This window comes from Dendropsophus ebraccatus, chromosome 3 (genome assembly GCF_027789765.1).
Source record: "Dendropsophus ebraccatus isolate aDenEbr1 chromosome 3, aDenEbr1.pat, whole genome shotgun sequence".
Taxonomy (NCBI): domain Eukaryota; kingdom Metazoa; phylum Chordata; class Amphibia; order Anura; family Hylidae; genus Dendropsophus; species Dendropsophus ebraccatus.
Genome location: NC_091456.1, coordinates 86,509,825 through 86,529,431, shown reverse-complemented (window position 1 = coordinate 86,529,431; position 19,607 = coordinate 86,509,825). Strand labels below are relative to the sequence as shown.

The window sequence follows — 19,607 nt, the reverse complement described above, 5'->3', positions numbered from 1 at the left end:
TAGAAAGATTGCACGTCAGTCAACAATCTATCGCATCTTCAAGAACTTCAGAGAGAGGTTTAATTGTTGCCAAAAAGGCTCCAGGGCCCCAAAGACAGAGCAGCAAGTGCCAGGACCGTCTCTTAAAAGTGTTTCAGCTGCGGGATCAGGCTACCAGCAGTGCAGAGCTTGCTCAGGAATGGCAGCAGGCAGGTGTGAGTGCATCTGCAGGCACTGTGAGGCGTAGACTCTTGGAGCAAGGCCTGTTCTCAAGCAGGGCAGCAAAGAAGCCACTTCTTTCCAGAAAAAGCATCAGGGACAGACTGATATTCTGCAAAAGGTACTGGGAGTGGACTGCTGAGGACTGGGGTAAAGTCATTTTCTCTGATGAATCCCTTTTGCGATTGTTTGGGACATCTGGAAAATTGCTTATTTGGAGAAGACGAGGTTAGCGCTAAAACCAATCTTGTCTAATGCCAACTGTAAAGCATCCTGAAACCATTCATGTGTGGGGTTGCTTCTCAGCCAAGGGAATCAGCTCTCTCACAGTCTTGCCTAAAAACACAGCCATGAATAAAGAATGGTACCAAAATGTATTCCAAGAGCAACTTCTCCCAACCATCCAAGAGCAGTTTGGCGATCAACAATGCCTTTTCCAGCATGATGGAGCATCTTGCCATAAAGCAAAGGTGATAACTAAATGGCTCAGGGAACAAAACATGGAGATTTTGGGTCCATGGCCTGGAAACTCCCCAGATCTTAATCCCATTGAGAACTTGTTATCGATTATCAAGAGATGGATGGACAAACAAAAACCAACAAATTTTGACAAAATGCAAGCATTGATTGTGCAAGAATGGACTGCTATCAGTCAGGATTTGGTCCAGAAGTTGATTGAGAGCATGCCAGGGAGAATTGCAGAGGTCCTGAAGAAGAAGGGTCAACACTGCAAATATTGACTTGCTGCATTAACTCATTCTAACTGTCAATATAAGCTTTTGTTACTCATAATGTGATTGCAATTATATTTCTGTATGTGATAAAAACATCTGACAAACACATAAAAACCAGAGGGCAGCAGATCATGTGAAAATATAATATTTGTGTCATTCTCAAAACTTATGGCCTTGACTGTAGAGCTGCATATTTACTTTCTCAATTTTCATGGATCGCTTAACTTGGGGATAAAAAAGAGATATCATAGAGACCTAATAGAGACCTAATTTTTTATTTTATTTGCCAACCCTATTTCCATGTAATGTAAAGCTAGAACATAATAGCGGGTTTAGATGAAGAAATAACTTAAAGTAATAAACATGCTATCATACAAGTAAAATAATAAAAAGTTACTAGAAGAATTATTGTCTTGTTAAAGGTAGAGCAGATATATCAATGTTCTAGAAACAGATCTATAATAAGCAGATTTGTTTCAATAATCTTGAGGCCCAGTAGAGAGAATATGCTACAGCCAGCTGTACACTAGATGGCACTGTGCATTAATACAATCTGAATGAGCAAGCCCAGTATAATATTTTGAAAACAGTTTTCCAGTAAGGGACAATGAAACTGGAAAAATACAAAAAATACAAAGGGTTTAGTTTCATAGCGTGAAAAGTCTTTTGTATGATGAAGTTTTTGCTGTAACACAGCGGAAGTTGTGACATCAGGAGAACATAACTGTGGTTTATGGCAGTCTCTATTCCAACAGAATTAGAAGGCAGCAGACGGGCAGAAAGTATAGTTTAATAATGCATTCCCTTAAGGTGAATACTGAACACAGAAGCTTTTATAACCTTGTGACATCCACCATTCACTGGAACTACTTGGCAAGCACCTACAGTATCTTGAATTGTTGCTAATATTACAACTGTGGCTACTGTAGCTCATAGAGGACATTTAAAAGCTACAGCCTTGTTTCCTTGAATAAAGTATAAATTCTAGTTTGTGTTATCCATTTTCAGACACTCCACTTCCTAAGCTGAAAATTGTGCCAGCTCACAAACAGTTGCCAAAAATTAGTTTTCAGAGAAATGATCGCCATGGACCAATCAGGTAAGTGTCCTTCTAACCTTATAAAAACCCAATTAATATATTGCTTGTGCAACTGCAGTGTAGATGCCAAGGGCACAAGCTCACACTGATGGTACTGTCTTAAAGGGGTTGTCCGGCTTGAGAAATCTTCTGCTATATAGCTGCAGTTGTATAGAAAATAAAGATCTTAGGCTTACCTCTCCACACTCCTCCGATGTCCTGCTGTGGTGTCTCCGGTGTCCCCCACTGACTGAAGCCCTGCCACTTCTAAGAGGGACTCCTCTCAGGAGTGACAGCCCGCTCAGTGAAACACTGGCTATGGTGCTGTTCCGTCTCAGCTGGGAACACAGAAAACACTGCAGCAGGACACTGGGGGAGCGTGGAGAGGTAAGCATAGGTTCTTTATAATTTCCTATATAGCCACAGTTATACAGCAAAAATTTTCTTACACCTGACAACCCCTTTAGTTGTCAGTTTTTTTTTTTGTCTGAGCATTCAGAGATTCCAGCAAGAGAAAATTATTGCTTTTTGTATTAAAAAAAGGTGTTTTTGCTCTTCCTTTTTTGTTAGTGTTAGAACAAGATAAATATTCCAAACTACTCAACCCCCTTTACAAATTACAGTGGTACCTTGGTTTGAGAGTAACTTGGATTAAGAGCGTTTTGCAAGAAGAGCTCAGTTTTTCAAAACTGTGACTTGGTTTACAAGCATTGCTTTGGTTTAAGAGCTCACTGTACTGGGTGCGAGGGGGAGTGGGTGAGGGGCATGGTCTGAATATCAAGGTCTACAGCACAGTACTCTGACCCAGGAAGTTTTCCTCACCTTCAAAATCATAGAAGATGCACTTCAGACTGGGGCTTGCATCAGGGGACAGGACTGTGGAGTTAATCTCTTTATAGCTGTAACCCCTCTCCACCTGGACCGCATTTATGTGACCACATATTCCCTGCTCATTGCTTCATGCTCCCTGCAGTCCTTGTGTTTCCTATCCTCTCTATTCCTGCTATAATGTGCCTGCACTCACACTTAGCTATATACACTGCTGCTATAATGTGCCTCCACTAACACTCGGCTAAACACACTGCTGCTATAATGTGCCTACACTCACACTTAGCTATACATACTGCTGTGTATAAAGTTTCTGTCGCTGTCCTCCTGCACAGCTCTAGGATTCTCACTTCCTTATTGGTTTATGCTGAACACACCCCTCCTCATTGCTGCCAGGTGACCACACAGACCTCTGACAGCAGCCCTGCTTCTCTATTCTAGCCTGTTGAACTATGCTACTGCATTATGGGGATCTGCAGTTCCATTCTGTATCTCCAAAGTGCTGCTGTGTTTTCAGGTTTATGTATGGTGGTGCACTGCTATGAGGTGCGACCGGTCACTTGCTAGATGGTGCTGTGTGAATCCACTAGTGTAGGGGGTGGTCGATATATAGCTCAGCCAGGTCTTTTACTGTTGTGACCCCAGTGCCAGTTGGGCACACAGGTATAAAGGCACACCTGCTTTTATTTTAGTGAGACTGGCTATACCCTTTCCCCTGTGGTCAGTAACCTGCCGGGTTGTTTGGGGGTCCCTTGGGTGCTTATCACGGTGGAGTTGTGACCCACCCAGACTATTGGTCCCACCACCCACAGAAAGGGGAGATGACTCATAGAAAGTGCAATGGCTGTGTAGGTGCTTAGATAAGAATCACAGAGTCCTGTTAGAATAAAAAAAACTCTTCTTTACTGCAGAAATACTTGATACAGCGATATACAATAGATTTTAGCCTTGATAACACACTTTGGACTTGACTGACAAGACTTGTGCTGAGAGCTCAAGAGGTAGAATAGTCGTGCTGGCTTGTTTGCGTTCTGAAAAGTAGAATAAGTTCAGAGAAGTAGAGAGGAGGATGTCTAGATAGTCCCAACCCAATGTAGTACTGTGCTCTGCTAAAACTTTAGAAGTAGAATAAGTAGATGTCACGGCCGCTGTGGCATCCCGTGCTCCGGGCCGCCGCCGCGACCTCTCTCCGCCCCATGCAGCCGCCGGGGTCCATGTGCAGGGACCTGGTGCTGCTACCTGTTCGGCCCCGGGGGGCGCCTTACCTCGCCCCGCTCCTGTCTCAGTCTGTGCCGGCCGGCGCGCGTCCCCGCCTCCTAGGGCGTGCGCACGCCGGCTGTCTCAGATTTAAAGGGCTAGTCCGCCCCTAATTGGAAGTTGCACCAATCACTCCCTATAAATCCCAGCATGCCCTGTCCCTCGTGTTGGAGCCTCTACATGCTTCCCATAGCGTTTGGCCCAGCTCCTTGTTGTTCCTGACCTCAGTCCTTGTTCCTAGTCCCTGTCCGCTGTCCCGGTCCCTAGTCCCTGTCCGCTGCTTACCCATTGTTCCTGAGCACTGCCTGCAACCTGCGGTTACGCCTAAAGACCTCTGCCTGCACTATCATCTGCCTACTGCTCCTGCCACGCCTCGTCTGCTGTCACTGGCAACCAAGCCAGGGGTAGCGACCTGGGGGTCGCCCGCCGCAGCAAGTCCACCCCGCCTTGCGGCGGGCTCTGGTGAAAACCAGCGACCCCTTAGACTCCGCTCCCTGGTGCGGTTACTACCATCGCTAGTGACGGTTCAGTGGATCCACGACTCCAGGCGTTACAGTAGAACACTTCAGAGTAGAGAGAAAACTTGTGCTCGTGTTTTGACTCCTTGGTCTTTGCACCACCTATTGCCCTCAAGTGTCGGGTGACCTGTCCTAGAGGGTGACACAAGCCCCAGACCTAGTTACCTGCGATGAGCAGAGTGGTCAGAATTTTCTGGTTACACCCACGCTGCGAGATAGAGTATGTAGGCTTCTGCTCTATCCGGATCAGTTCCTCTTTCTTCAGGATACTGTCCTGCACCTTTAGACTTGTTCACGGCGTGGGCTGGGATGATCCCTGACTTGTCCTCTCTAAGAGTACTGAGCACTGCATAGCGTGTGGAAGTGTTGCATGCAAGAAAAAAGTGTTCTTGCATCCCATTTGTGTGCATCCACTACCACAACTCAGACTACACTGGACATGTCCTCTAACAGGGGACCTGGCATAAGCCAGGGCCCAACTTAACTGCTGTAGGGACCGTTCTGGCTTGCGTCCTTCCTCTACAGAAACCAGAGTAAGACTCACGAAGTGTGGCTACACTTCCTCTCCCCATGTGACAACTTCCTACAGCATATGTAATATGAGCTGTGAGTGGGGGAGAAGAAAGTGCAAGAGAAGACAGGAGAAAGGTAGAGAAGAGAAAGAGCTCTCATTGGTACACAAATCACAGAAACAATAACCCTTTAGTTAACTACAGCTGAGCAATACTTAAACATATAATATACATACTAGCAACATCTAGTGGTAAAACTTAGGTACTACTTCACTACCACTACTACTTTGAATTACAGGCTTTTGCGAGGGGTGTAAAGGCAAGAAACACCCATGGTGGGACACCACATATGCACTTACTATACATTACACTCCACATGCTGATACTATACTGCACAGTTACTCATAATATGACATATCCAGCTGTTTCTCATTGTTTGTTTCATCTGTTCTACATGTTATTCAAAATAAAAAATCCAATGTTTTTGGGGTGTGAAACCAATTGTCTGCATTTTAGTTATTTCTTATGGGAAAATTTGCTTTGGTTTAAGAGTGATTTGGATTACAAGCACAGTCCCGGAACGAATTATGCTCATAATCCAAGGCACCACTGTAGGTGGTTTATTTGCAACTTTTACAAAATTGTAGCTGTTCATTAAAAACCAAACACAAAATATAACAAAACAATATGAATAGCATAACTTTACTAATATAATGTGGTTTATACAAATTTCACACAAAATGCCACTTTAAGCTATGTTCACAAACTGTATTAACAATTCGCGCTTTTTGACATTTTACTGCCGCCCATACTTCCATATCAGACACAGGAACATCATTTTATTTTATTTGGATTGCGGGCATATTTTGGTCCATGCAATGTATGTCCGTCAAAAAGGCCATAGACACAGAGGGGAGGGGGTTTCATCACACTGAGGGCCAGTTTATTAAAAAATCCCTGACAACCCTTTTAATATTTGCTAATTTTAGTTCCTACCAGGTGTTCGTGATCCAGTTGGTCCACAGGTGCACCTTTACCTGTGAATTTTTGGAGGCAGTCACATACTTTAATAACATATCAAAGACTCAAGGATATGTCACTGCTGAATTTTTTCCTGGAGATGTTCCTGACCATGTGGAGTTTTCTGTTGGAGACAGAAAATATTATGGAGAATTCTATAATGCTCCTCTAGAGAGAGGGAAGGATTACTGTGTAATATTAAGAACTGTAACAAAGGTAAGTCTGCTGTAATATCTGATTATAATCAAATGCGTAGTTGAGGGTTTATCAAATACTGATCTTCTACTACTTATAAAAGATTTGCGTGATGGCTTATGGTGGGAAAAGCAAGTTAGACTTAACTTACACAAAAGACATTGTTCCACTATAAACATACCTTCAATTGGCTGGGAGAATCAGTTTGAATTATGATAGGATATATTTCTTATTGGAAATAGAGATGGATGGGTTCAATCCATTTTTTTGGTAACATTTCAAAAGAGAAGAGGTCAACAAGTGACATTTTTACAGAATTAAATATTTAAATGAGTAAAACTTTTTTTAAGCCTAAAATGACCCAGTGGACCGCGCCAATTTTCATTTTTGCGCTTTTGTTTTTTCCTCCTCCCCTTCTAAGAGCTCTAGCACTTTCATTTTTCAATCTACAGGTCCATGTGGGGGCTTGTTTTTTTCAGGAATAGGTGTACTTTGTAATGGCCTCCTTTATTATACAATAACATGTATGACAGAACGCCCAAAAATATTATTTATGAAAATATAAACTGGTGAAATTGAAAAAAAGAATGCAATATGGTAACTTTTTTTTTTTTTTTGGGGGGGGGGGGGGGGGGGGGGGGGGGTTCCTGTGTCTACGTAATGTACTATACGGTAAAAGTGACATGATACCATTATTCTATAGGTCAGCCGGAACACAACCACATGCATTTTAATACATTGACATTTTGATAATTTTTTATTAGTTTTATAAATATATATATATATATATATATATATATATATATACATACACTTTTTCCCCTCTTTTCGTTTACGCCGTTCACTATGTGGGATTGTTATATTTTAATAGATTGGACAATTATGCACACTACTGCATATAATATGTTTATTTATTTAGTTATGTTTATATGTTTTATTTATATAATGGGCTAGGGGGGTGATTTTAATCTATTCTGGGGGAGGGGCTTTGGGATATTGTCTTGGGGGACTTTTACTTGCAATCATTAGATTGCTTACACTGATCATTACTATGCCATAGATCACCGATCGGACCACACGGAGGAACAGGGAGAGACCTCCGGCGGTCCCACACAGCGATCGGGACCCCCTCAGTCACATCCGGGTATCCCGATTGGTAAGTGACAGGAGCTGTCCCTGTCATTTACACTTAAACGCTGCGATCGCATTTAAGGGGTTAATGACAGCCTGCAGTGCGATCACTGCAGCCTCCCATTAATTAATGGTGAGGGCCCGGCTACTGATTGCAGCCGGCCCCCACCTGCTTCATAACACAGGACGTACCTGTATGCCCAGGGTCGACTAGGGACAGGCATCCAAGGCGTACAGGTACGTCCTTGGTCGTCTTGGGATTAAAACATACAGAAATTTCCCACGCAGAATATCTATTAATTCCATTTTTAAATTCCAAATTTCCTTTAACGACGCATTGAGGATTCACTCAATTTTAATTTTTTACACATGAGGGCTGATTTTTGCTGAATCAATTGTACTTTGTAGTAACTTCCAATGCACCATTGCAAGTTTTACTATGGCAAAAGTTAAATATTATTGTTGGCCATACCCATTGGATGGTTGTCTGGTCCCATAGAGGCTGACAGATTCAGACAATTTTCACTTTTTTTCACTACCAGTGTCTTATTCATTGTAAACTAGGATCCAATGGAATTGATCTTTTCTGGATTGCTCCCTTCCTAAGATGTTTAGAGTCATCACTTTCCGTCAGCCGTATATGTTTCCTTACATAGTTGGAATAACATGCATGTTTGGCAAGAGTGTATCTTGCCTCTATTACCAACCTAATATAACATTGGTAACTACACTAAACTATGATTTCATATGAATAGCTACCAAGGACAGAGCTGCATCAATTTTCATTTGGAGAATACATGGGTCTATGATTAGCATGCTAACATTCTTAGCCAAGAATGACTGCTTCCTAAATTATTATAATAAAAAAAGTCTCATTAAACAGGGTATTGTAACGCCTGGAGTAGTGGATCCACTGGACCGGCACCAGCGATGGTACTAACCTCACCAGGGAGCGGAGTCTAAGGGGCCGCTGGTTTTCACCAGAGCCCGCCGCAAGGCGGGATGGACTTGCTGCGGCAGGCGACCCCCAGGTCGCTACCCCTGGCTTGGTTGCTGGTGACGGCAGGCGAGGCGTGACAGGAGCAGTAGGCATGTCCGCAGGTGACAGGCTGAACTCAGGAGCCACGGTGACACAGGGGAACAGGAACCAGGAACACAGACTAGGGACCAGGTAACGGATAGGAACCAGGAACAAGGACTAGGGACCAGGTAGCGGGAAGGAATCAGGAACAAGGACTTGGGACCAGGTGGCAGATAGGAAACAGGAACAACAGGGGCTGGGCCAACGCTATGGGAAGCATGTAGAGGCTCCAACACCAGGGACAGGGCATGCTGGGATTTATAGGGGAGTGATTGGGTGCAACTACCAATTAGGAGCGCACTGCCCCTTTAAATCTGAGACAGCCGGCGCGCGCGCGCCCTAGGAGGCGGGGACGGCCGGCACAGCGAGAGACAGGAGCGTGGAGAGGTGAGGCGCCCCCCGGGGCCGAAGTAATAGCAGCGCCCGGTCCCTGACTATGGACACCGGCTGCTGCATGGGGCAGGAGGCGGTCGCGGCGGCGGCCCGGAACGCGGGACGCCGCTGCGGCCGTGACAGTACCCCCCCCTTTGGCCTCCCCCTCTTTCTTGCCTGCAGATGGCACAGGAAGCCACAAAGTCTTTGACATCCTGGAACAGACTGGACCACCAGTAGTGGCGGGAGATCCGTTGGCCGGTCTTACGGACTCCAGAGTGCCCGGCCTCCAATGAGGAATGTCCCCACTTCAAAATACCTCTTCGAAGCGCAGGGTGAACATGGGTCTTTCCGGGGGGTACTCTCCGAAGAGTAGAGGTGACGACTGGTACTAGACGATCAGGAGATATAACGTGGCAAGGGGATGTGGGTTTGTGGAAGAGATCCTTCTGTAAGTTCTCCCGGTGGTAAGAGGACATAGAGTGCTTGGTGAGGTGCTGAGGTGACTTGAGACACTGGCTGGAACAGTCCTGACCCCAACTGAGAATCTCTCCGGTTCTCCAGTCCAGCTTAGGGGCATGTAATTGCAGCCAAGGGAGTCCCAGGAGAACGGTGGGGGAAGAATGGGGCAGGACGTAGAAGGATATCTTTTCCTGATGTAAAGGACCCACCTGGAGGACTAAAGGTGCGGTCTGGTAGTACACACGGTCGGTAAGAATTTCGCCCGTGACAGAGGAGATAGTCAGGGGCCTGGCTAGGCGGGTCACGGGTAGCTGCCATCTTTGGACCAATGTAGCCGCAATAAAACTGCCTGCTGACCCAGAATCGAGAAAGGCAGTAGTCTGGTGATTTTGTCCTGAGGGAGTCCGGATGGAAACTGGCATAGACAGACTTGGAAGGGTGGCATTCACACCTAGGGACACCTGTCCCACCGGACCTAGGTGCGAGCATTTTCCGGACGTTTGAGGACGTAGGGGACATCTCAGCCGAAAGTGATCTGAACCACCACAATAGAGACAGAGATTCAACTCCAGACGACGGATTCTTTCATCAGGCGTCAGGTGAGCCCGTTCCACCTCCATAGGAATATCAGGAGAGGGCTGGGACATCGGAAAGTCAGGATTCCGGAAAACCGGCGCCAGCTGGGGATGGCGACGGGAACGGCTTAGTAGATGTTCATGCCGAACCTCCTCCTCCCTCTCCGAAAAACGAGTATCAACTCTGGCGGCCAGTAGGATGAGTTCGTTCAGGGAGGTAGGTAGGTCTCGGGCGGAAAGCACGTCTTTCACTTGACTGGATAGGCCCTTCTTGAAGGTGGCTATTAGAGCGGCTTCATTCCAGTCCAATTCAGCCGCCAGGGTACGGAACTGGATGGCGTAGTCACCAACAGAGGAGCTCCCTTGAGAGAGGTTGAGGAGAGCAGTCTCGGCTGAAGAAGCACGGGCAGGTTCCTCAAAGAGAGAGCGAAACTCGAATAGGAAGGCCCGGAGATTGGCAGCAACAGGATCATCACGGTCCCACAGTGGCGTGGCCCAGGCCAGGGCTCTACCCTCCAATAGGCTGATGATGAAAGCCACGGTGCACTGAGTCAGGAATCCTCTGCACAACTTGGAATCACCAGAGTATTTGCTTGGGAGAGCAAGTCGGAGTGTAGAAACAGCGTCAGGAGGTGGTGTGCGCTGTAAGGCGGCAGTGAGTTGCTGGATCTGCTGCGACTGTTTCTGGATTTGTTGCGCCTGTTGAGCGACCACTCTGGCGACGTCACGGAGATCAGGCACCTCGCCGGGATCCATGGTTGGAGCCTACTGTAACGCCTGGAGTAGTGGATCCACTGGATCGGCACCAGCGATGGTACTAACCTCACCAGGGAGCGGAGTCTAAGGGGCCGCTGGTTTTCACCAGAGCCCGCCGCAAGGCGGGATGGACTTGCTGCGGCAGGCGACCCCCAGGTCGCTACCCCTGGCTTGGTTGCTGGTGACGGCAGGCGAGGCGTGACAGGAGCAGTAGGCGTGTCCGCAGGTGACAGGCTGAACTCAGGAGCCACGGTGACACAGGGGAACAGGAACCAGGAACACAGACTAGGGACCAGGTAACGGATAGGAACCAGGAACAAGGACTAGGGACCAGGTAGCGGGAAGGAATCAGGAACAAGGACTTGGGACCAGGTGGCAGATAGGAAACAGGAACAACAGGGGCTGGGCCAACGCTATGGGAAGCATGTAGAGGCTCCAACACCAGGGACAGGGCATGCTGGGATTTATAGGGGAGTGATTGGGTGCAACTACCAATTAGGAGCGCACTGCCCCTTTAAATCTGAGACAGCCGGCGCGCGCGCGCCCTAGGAGGCGGGGACGCGCGCGCCGGCCGGCACAGCGAGAGACAGGAGCGTGGAGAGGTGAGGCGCCCCTCGGGGCCGAAGTAATAGCAGCGCCGGGTCCCTGACTATGGACACCGGCTGCTGCATGGGGCAGGAGGCGGTCGCGGCGGCGGCCCGGAACGCGGGACGCCGCTGCGGCCGTGACAGGTATGTATTAGCTATTGACTTTTGCTGATAAATCAACATGTATTCCTCAGAATCAAAAACAACTGTTTTCTCAAATCATTGTTCTTAACGTGGTTATGCAATTGTATTGTATTGTATTATATATTTTTTTCTTTACTTATATAGAGCCAACATATTTCTCAGAGGTGTACACAGTTTAGGGCCATGTTCACACAACGTAAGTTAAGTATTAATCACGGCTGTTGTTGCTGATTTGCAACACGGCCTTGATTAAGTTAAACTTAACTTACATTGTGCTGTAGCTAGAGGGGATCCCAGCCGGGGTGTAGACACATGGGGGGACATTTATTAAGTCTGACGTCTTCTGCGCCGGGGTTAAAAATGTCACAGCAGCGCCGACAGTACGCTGATTTATGTAAAGGTGCACTAGATAAATTCAGCGGACCTAGAGTCTGCGCCCCCCGTTCCACTCCCTCCACACCCCCACCCCGCCCCCCTGGAGAGTTTTACTGCGGCCGCTATTCATTAAATATGGGCCACATAGAACGTGTTGGTTCACAAAATGACGCGTGTGGCTCTGGCCACACGCTCCATTGTGTGCAGTGGGGAATATGGATGTGGGCGTAGAACGGCCGGGACACAGAATGGCTGGTGTTATACTAAATGTGAATATGGCCTAGTAGTGTATAGTCAATAGATGCAGACTTTATATATTTGTATATGAATGTTACACGTATTTAAAAAAAAAATAGATTCATTGTAAATTATCTGCAATGGTGCATACCAAAATGTATGTGTCTTTGTTCTAGGTTAAGCGATGGTTGTAATGAAACAATGGAGAGTATCTTGTATTTCTTTCACTTATCACCAGTCATTATTTTCAATTCAACTTTGATCAGAAACCGATCATAGGCTTTAGAGTTGTTGTTTTTTTCTTTTGCAAATCTAAACAGTTTAATAATAATTCAACAAGTATTTATATTATACTATATATTTTGGAAATCTAAGCAAAACACTTTCCCCAATTTTATGAATAGATCCCAAACTTATTTTTCTATTAGAGCCTCTCTCCCTTTTGTCAATAATATATTTGATGAATAGAAATAATCATTGTGCTCCATGTTAAAAAGGAAGTATTGCATCCAGCTATAATGAGCTCACCTGAGGTGAGAATTTCTCCATTTAAATAAACTAAAATATTTAAAACAATTATCTCAGGGCCACAGTGACCCCTGAGCTTCTCATTATATCCTATCTTCTATCTAACTTTGCTTTCATCCCTTATTACATTGCTTTGCCAAAGCCATCTGCAAAAGATAAACTGTTCATTAGTTTCCTGCAGAGTTGAATTGTAAGGGAACCCCAGCGATTATATGAATGCAGTACGTGACTTACCAGATGCTGTTTGTTAAGGATGAAAGACATGATGGTAGAAAAATATAGACACATTAGAATTAGAACGATTTTATGTGAGTTATGCAGTCCACATCACACAGTGTTTGAATTTTTATCAGGGCAATGATGTCAAAGGCACAAACTTTGGTATCACAATAGATTTAAGCTATATGTCCATAAAAATCAAAGCCTTATTTATTCAAAAAAGGGAATTAAAGGACTTCTAAAGTGCCCTGTGAAAGTACTTTCACCACTGGTGCATTTCCTATTTTGTTTCATCACAACCTTGTTGCATTACAACCTGGAAGTAAAATGGATTTTAAATCTTGTAATCAACCTTACAAAATAGTCAAAACTGTTACAGTGGAATGAAAAACCCTTATTTAAAAAAGAAATACTAAGTACATATTAATTCACCCCCATTTCTATGAATTTCCTTAAAGTGACTCTGTACCCACAATTTGACCCCCCCCCAAACCGCTTGTACCTTCACATAGCTGCTTTTAATCCAAGATCTGTCCTACGGTCCGTTTGGCAGGTGATACAGTTATTGTCCTAAAAAACAACTTTTAAACTTACAGCCCCGTGCCCTACGGGAGTGGCCTAGATTGTGTATGCATTAGGCTGGCACACCCTCTTTGTCCCTTCTCCCCACCCTCTTCATCATTAGGAATGCCACTGGAACATTTTCTCCATGCCGAACATTGCACAGGTGCTATGTATGGTGCAAATCTAACACTTCCTTTCGCTGACTTTCCCATCAAAGCCCAGACTTAAATCCAATTGAGAATCTATGACTTAACTACTGCTGAACACACTCCCAACCCTTCAAATTTGGGGCAGTTGGAGCAGTTTTGCCTTGAAGAATGGGCAAAATCCCAGTTCTAAGCTTATAGAGACATACCTAAGAGACTGCTATCTGTAACAGTAGCAAAAAAAAAAAAAAAAAGACTTTACAAAGAATTGACTTTTAAAGTCTTGACTTTTAGAGGATGAAAACCTTCCCGGCTCCAGCACTGTTGACCATTGTCCTCTATTCTAGTCTCTGTTGCCAGGCCTGTGTAGTCAGTCAGCAGCAGAGGTGGGACACCTCTACAGCCGCTGGATGGCTGAGCGGGCTTGGAACGGCACGTCCCAGGTCCCCTCTCTAAACCAGGAAGTGGCCACAGACTAGGGGACTGGAAAAGAGGAAAGTGGATGTCAGTGCTAGAGCTTAGGAGGTAGGTGCACATTTTTTTTCCACCCACCCCCTCCCCAGCAGTTTTGACAAAAATGCCTGTGGCCAGAATTCTCCTTTAACCTTTTAGAGCACCATGCCATAATGGACCCCTCTCCACATTCAACGACTGTTGGCTGCTTTCAGCAGCTGATAGCTGCAATTTGTATAAAGCTCCACTGCTGGCTATTTAACTATCTTGGTATAACTATCAGTGCTGACAGCGTAATTTAGACAGTTACATTAAGTGTTAGAGGTGGTTTAGGGGTCTGTTTTTCGCAGTTTCATATAGTCTTCATTAAAAATATCTATTTTGTGCCTTGAACTCCTACGCATACGAAAGCTAAACAGGCAACGTGAAAATATGTAGCATTTCCACTAAGTACATTAACCCTTAAATAGACCATTTCATTTAATCAAATATACTTACTGATACGTTAATGAAGGCTTGGAATCCAAGTTCACCAGAATTCTGTTTACATCTGTACAAGTTTTGATAAATTTTTAAGCTACTGTTTTATACTCTCTTGTACATCTATCCCCTTTTCATCATGTAACCAAGAAGGGTCAATACAGCTGCATAGTCCCAGCGGATAACATGGGGAACACACTACAAGGTGGGAGAAACAAGACCTTTAAAGGGGTTATCCAGCACTAGAAAAACATGGCCACTTTCTTCCAGAGACAGCACCACTTTTGTTTCCAGTGTGGGTGTAGGTTTTGTAACTCAGTTCTATTGAAGTGAATGAGGCTTAATTGCAAACCACACCTGAACTGGAGACAAGAGTGGTGCTGTCTCTGGAAGAAAGTGGCCATGTTTTTGTAGCACTGGATAACCCTTTTAAGGGGCCACAGTGCTGAATTGCCCTCATTGCCCTTTCTTTCTTAAATTACCCGCAGGAACAGCAGGGTTCCAGAAGTAGGACCCCAGCAATTATAAAATGACGGCCAATTGTAAGGAAATAAAAGTGTTCGCAGCCAATACACAGGAAGATTTAGTTCTATTAAAAAGTCATACCACGCCATGTAACTCCCTCATGATGTAAATGAACTCAAGTGACTTCACATGCCTTCCTCTATATAGTGCCCTCTGCGGCATGGGATCATGATCATAGTACATCACCTGATTTTCTTTCTTCTCATTGCTACTGCACTTTGATTTTATGTTTGAGAAATGATTTATAGAAAGCTAATTTTTCACTTCTGCGCTGATGACTGTATTTATTGACACTGGGAACACAATGTTGATAAACACTACTGTGGAATGTATGTTACATCCACTGTTACTTACCATTGCAAATGCTGTAGATTTTCCCCGGTAAAATTTACAGCAACAACATAACTTGTGACTAGTAATGAGCGGACACGGCTTCAATATTCAGGTTTGCTCAGTTCAATCAAGCTTGAATAAAAAAAAAGTTCCCTGACTGACTTTTATCCAAACTTTTGCACAGACCCGAACTTTGGGCCACTAAAATGGCTGTAAAATGGGGGTAGAAAGGGGTAGAAGGCTACAAATGCAGCCAAAATGGGGGTAGTAACAAGACAATTGCCCTGGCAGTAATGGGGTGGGAAAGTATTTAAAATAGTAAGACAAAAGAAATAAATGACAAAATTAAAAGCAATTCAAATAAATTAACTAGAGATGAGCAAACCTCGAGCATGCTCGAGTCCATCCGAACCCAATCGTTCGGCATTTGATTAGCAGCGGCTGCTGAAGTGGGATAAAGCCCTAAGGCTAATGTAGAAAACATGGATATAGTCATTGGCTGTATCCATGTTTTCCAGACAATCTTAGAGCTTTATCCAACTTCAGCAGCCACCGCTAATCAAATGCTGAACGATTGGGTTCGGATGGACTCTAGCATGCTCCAGGTTCGCTCATCTCTAAAATTAACTAAATGAATAAGGCCGGGTTACAGAACGTTTGGTGTTACTGAAGAGCGGGCGGTGTTAATGATGATCTTCATTTCTTGTTAATTCGGATGTGGGCACATTCTAATCCTAGTGTGTACCCGCATCATAATTCCCCACTTGTCTTCTATATTAACCCTTTTTTTGGTTTGCAGCATGTTAGAGAACACTGGGTCAGTTACACACTGCAGTAAATAAGGGGTTAAGCAAAAGGACACAGGAGGCTCTTATCTTCCCTGGGCTCCCTCCCTCCACGGGCCCCATAGCAACCGCCTTCCCTGCCTCTATGGTAGCTACGCCACTTTGTGTGAACTAACAGGTTCCCTGCAGCCGCTATTGAATGGACAGCGGCCACAGAAAACTGTCATGTCAGTTCTTCATGCGGCCGGATGGAATCACGGCCGGAGCGTATACTGTGTGTATACCCTCTAGCCGGTATTCCATTCATTCTAATACAACGTATGTTTTGTATAAATCACGGCTGTTTTTGCAAATTGCAACAATGGCAGTGATTTACGCAAAACATACTGTGTGTGAACATGGCTTAAATAATATTGAAAAATGACATGGACATTCGGATGGAAAAGAAGGATCAGGAGGGGTAGGTGGAAGTGATGGAAGGTAAAGGTAGAGGTCGAGGAGAAGGCAATAGCTAACACTGCCGATTTGCAAATAGACTTCTTAATCAGGCACCAAAACCAACAAGTCATCTGAGATCCATGACGTTCATTTTTAGGAATATCAGTTTCTCCATGTTGGCTGTGAATAGGTGGATGACACCACCCGTGGTGCTAAATACCCTTTCGGAGAGCACGCTTGCTGTAGGGAAGGCCAGTACCTCCAAGGGATAGAGGGAGAGCTCTGGCCATTTTGGAAATCTAGAAATTGAATGTGGATCAGCGATTATTCAGCACCATGTGACACAAACTAATCCAACACATGCTTATAATTCTGCCTCCTGCTCATGCGTGCCATACCTGCCAATGGTGTTGGTGCATTTTGCGGAGTTCTCAGAAAGGTGTTCCACATAGAGGCCATGCTCACACTCCTTTATGTGACAGTGCTGGTCCCCAAGCTGCAGTCGTGACCACCTCCTCGGTCTGTTGCTCCCCCGAGCCCTTTTTGTCAGATGGGAATTCTGACAGTAGTGCCTCCACCAGCTTTTGTTTGTATTCCCTTATTTTTCTATTAGATCAGTGCTGGCTTATAATAGGCTGCTGGAGCCCAGAGCAATCCATCACTGAGCCAGGATCTTCCTACTCTAACAAGCAGCAAAATAGCAGCAGGACATGTGACAGGCATTTTTATACACCAGGGTAACATGTCCAGCCTGACCAATCCCAGCCATGCCCGGCATAAAAGCTTGCTAATTGGCTGCTGAGCCGTCACCTCAGTGGCCTTATTGAAGAACAAGTAGACACACAGACGCGTGATTGTTCAGGTGTCTGTTCATTACTTGAACACAGGGGCGGTCTTGGCATTTCTGGGGCCCCAAGCAAAGTCATGTCTGGGCCCCCCCCATGCCCCCCCCTCCTCGACATGCGCTGCCCCCCCCCCCCCCCAGTAGTCCTCTTATAACCCTCCTACCACCATACAGAGATTACAAATTACCTCAAAACTGCTCTGAACAAAACAGGAAGATATTACCAATGATGCCATAACATAATACTGCCACACCATGACCCCTATCACTACAGACCCTATAGCAGAGTGCAGTTACATCCAGTGACTTACAGGAGGCGTCTTCTCTGATCAGCGTCTTTTACTTCTTTTTCTTTCTCTCTCCATCCAGCGTGAGCCACCTTGAAGTCTTCTCCCGGCTGGTAATCTTCCCTCCAGAATCTGTCAGAGAAATATTTTAGGCTCCAACACATACAGTAGTTAGGTCCCCTCTACGTCTATATAGTAGTTACGCCCCTCTGTGCCCCCACAGATTAAAGGTGTCCCTGTGCTCCCACTTAATAATTAGGTATGTTCTGTGCCCCAGTATAGTAGTAAGGCATATAGGCACTTCTGTGCAGTCCCAATGTAATTAAGACCGCTGTGTGCTGCCCCCAGTTATATAGACCCCTTGTGCGCTGCCGACAGCAGTAAATACCACTTGTGTGCTGCCCCCAGTAGTAAATACCTCTTGTGTGCTGTCCCCAGTGGTATATAGACCCCCCCTGTGTGCTCCCGCAGTTATATATAGACCTGTGTGATCACCCAGTTATACATAGCCCCCCTGTGTGCTCCCCCAGTATACTATATAGACCCCCTGTGTGCTGCTCCCAGTCGTATATACCCCGTGTGCTCCCCCAAGTTGTATATACCCCCCCTGTGCTGCCCCCAGTTGTACATACCCCGTGTGCTGCCCCCAGTTTTATATATCCCCTGTGTGCTCCCCCACTTGTATATAGCCCCCCTGTGTGTTCCCCCCTTATATAGCCCCCTGTGAGCTCCCCCACTTGTATATAGCCCCCTGTGAGCTCCCCCACTTGTATATAGCCCCCTGTGTGCTCCCGTTTATATAGCCCCCCTGTGCGCTCCCCCCGTTTATATAGCCCCCATGCACTCCCCCACTTATATAGAGCCCCCCTGTGTGCTCCCCTGTTTATATAGCCCCCCTGTGCGCTCCCCCATTTATATAGCCCCCCTGTGCACTCCCCCCGTTAATATAGCCCCCTGTGCGCTCCCCCCGTTTATCATTATGTGACTGTGTTCTGCTCATTTGTGGCCGTCATGTGGCCATCATGTGGCCGTCGGCCGCACGTCGGGCTGCACAGCAGCATCCTTTTTTCACTGATTTCTGCCGTGTAGCCCGACGTGCGGCTAAAAACGAGATATGAACATAACCTTAATGTATTAAAATAAAAAAAAATACAGAAATTAAAAACAATATATATGAAAGTACAGAATGAATTAGCAAGAGAGCAAAGATCACCCTTTAGCAGCATTGGAGTACAACTCCTATCATGGAAGTTGCTGTCAGCAATGATGGGGAAGTAGTCCAGAATTAACAGTCCGATGTGCTTTTTGTTTGTTATAAACTTCACCAAACAAACAGCACATCGGACTGTTTTAATTCTGTGCACTGATACTACTGTGCATAGTCCATCCTGATCCATTAGCTGATTCTGGACTACTTCCCCATCATTTGCTGACAGCAACTTCCATGATAGGAGTTGTACTCCAATGCTGTACTCCTGCCTGCAATTACACCTCCCCACCTGACCCTCATCCCCCCACAAACACACAACCTCACCAGACCCCTCCATACAAGCATACAACACCACCTGACCCCCCCCCCCAAACACACACACACACATACATTACCTCACTTGAGCATGATTGCCCTGAGGTGAAGAAGCGCGGCGGGGCAGGACCTTGCAGGGAGACTTCCAGGAGCGAGGCTGGGCTGGGCAGGAGCACGGTTGACGTCACTGGCGCTGCGCCCTCAGGTACCGCTCACTAAAGGAGGCCAATGTATGTTGTGGGCCAGGCCAGGGGTCAGAGGTTGCGGCTGCTGCCAATCCGGCGCTGGCGGCAGCAGCCGTGGACTCCAGGGACAGCGCGCCACAGCAGCACATCACTCAGGGACCCACTGGGCCCCAAAAGTGATGTGCTGCTGTGTAACCTCATGCACAGTAATAATGTGGGCGGCATGGGCCCCTCC

At 45.9% G+C, this 19,607-nt stretch overlaps 1 protein-coding gene across 3 annotated transcripts in view; it reads left to right on the top strand.

Moving 5' to 3' along the window:
- The window catches only part of SUSD1 (sushi domain containing 1), a 106,249-nt gene that overhangs the window by 67,252 nt on the left and 19,390 nt on the right, over positions 1 to 19,607 (top strand). For 2 of the 3 annotated variants that reach the window (XM_069962142.1, XM_069962141.1), the window contains exons 18-19: positions 1,941 to 2,031; positions 6,115 to 6,361. In XM_069962142.1, coding sequence (XP_069818243.1) covers positions 1,941 to 2,031; positions 6,115 to 6,361 — 338 coding nt within the window. Of the gene's footprint in view, positions 1 to 1,940; positions 2,032 to 6,114; positions 6,362 to 19,607 lie in introns of those variants that run through there. The other variant, XM_069962143.1, reaches the window with a different exon arrangement.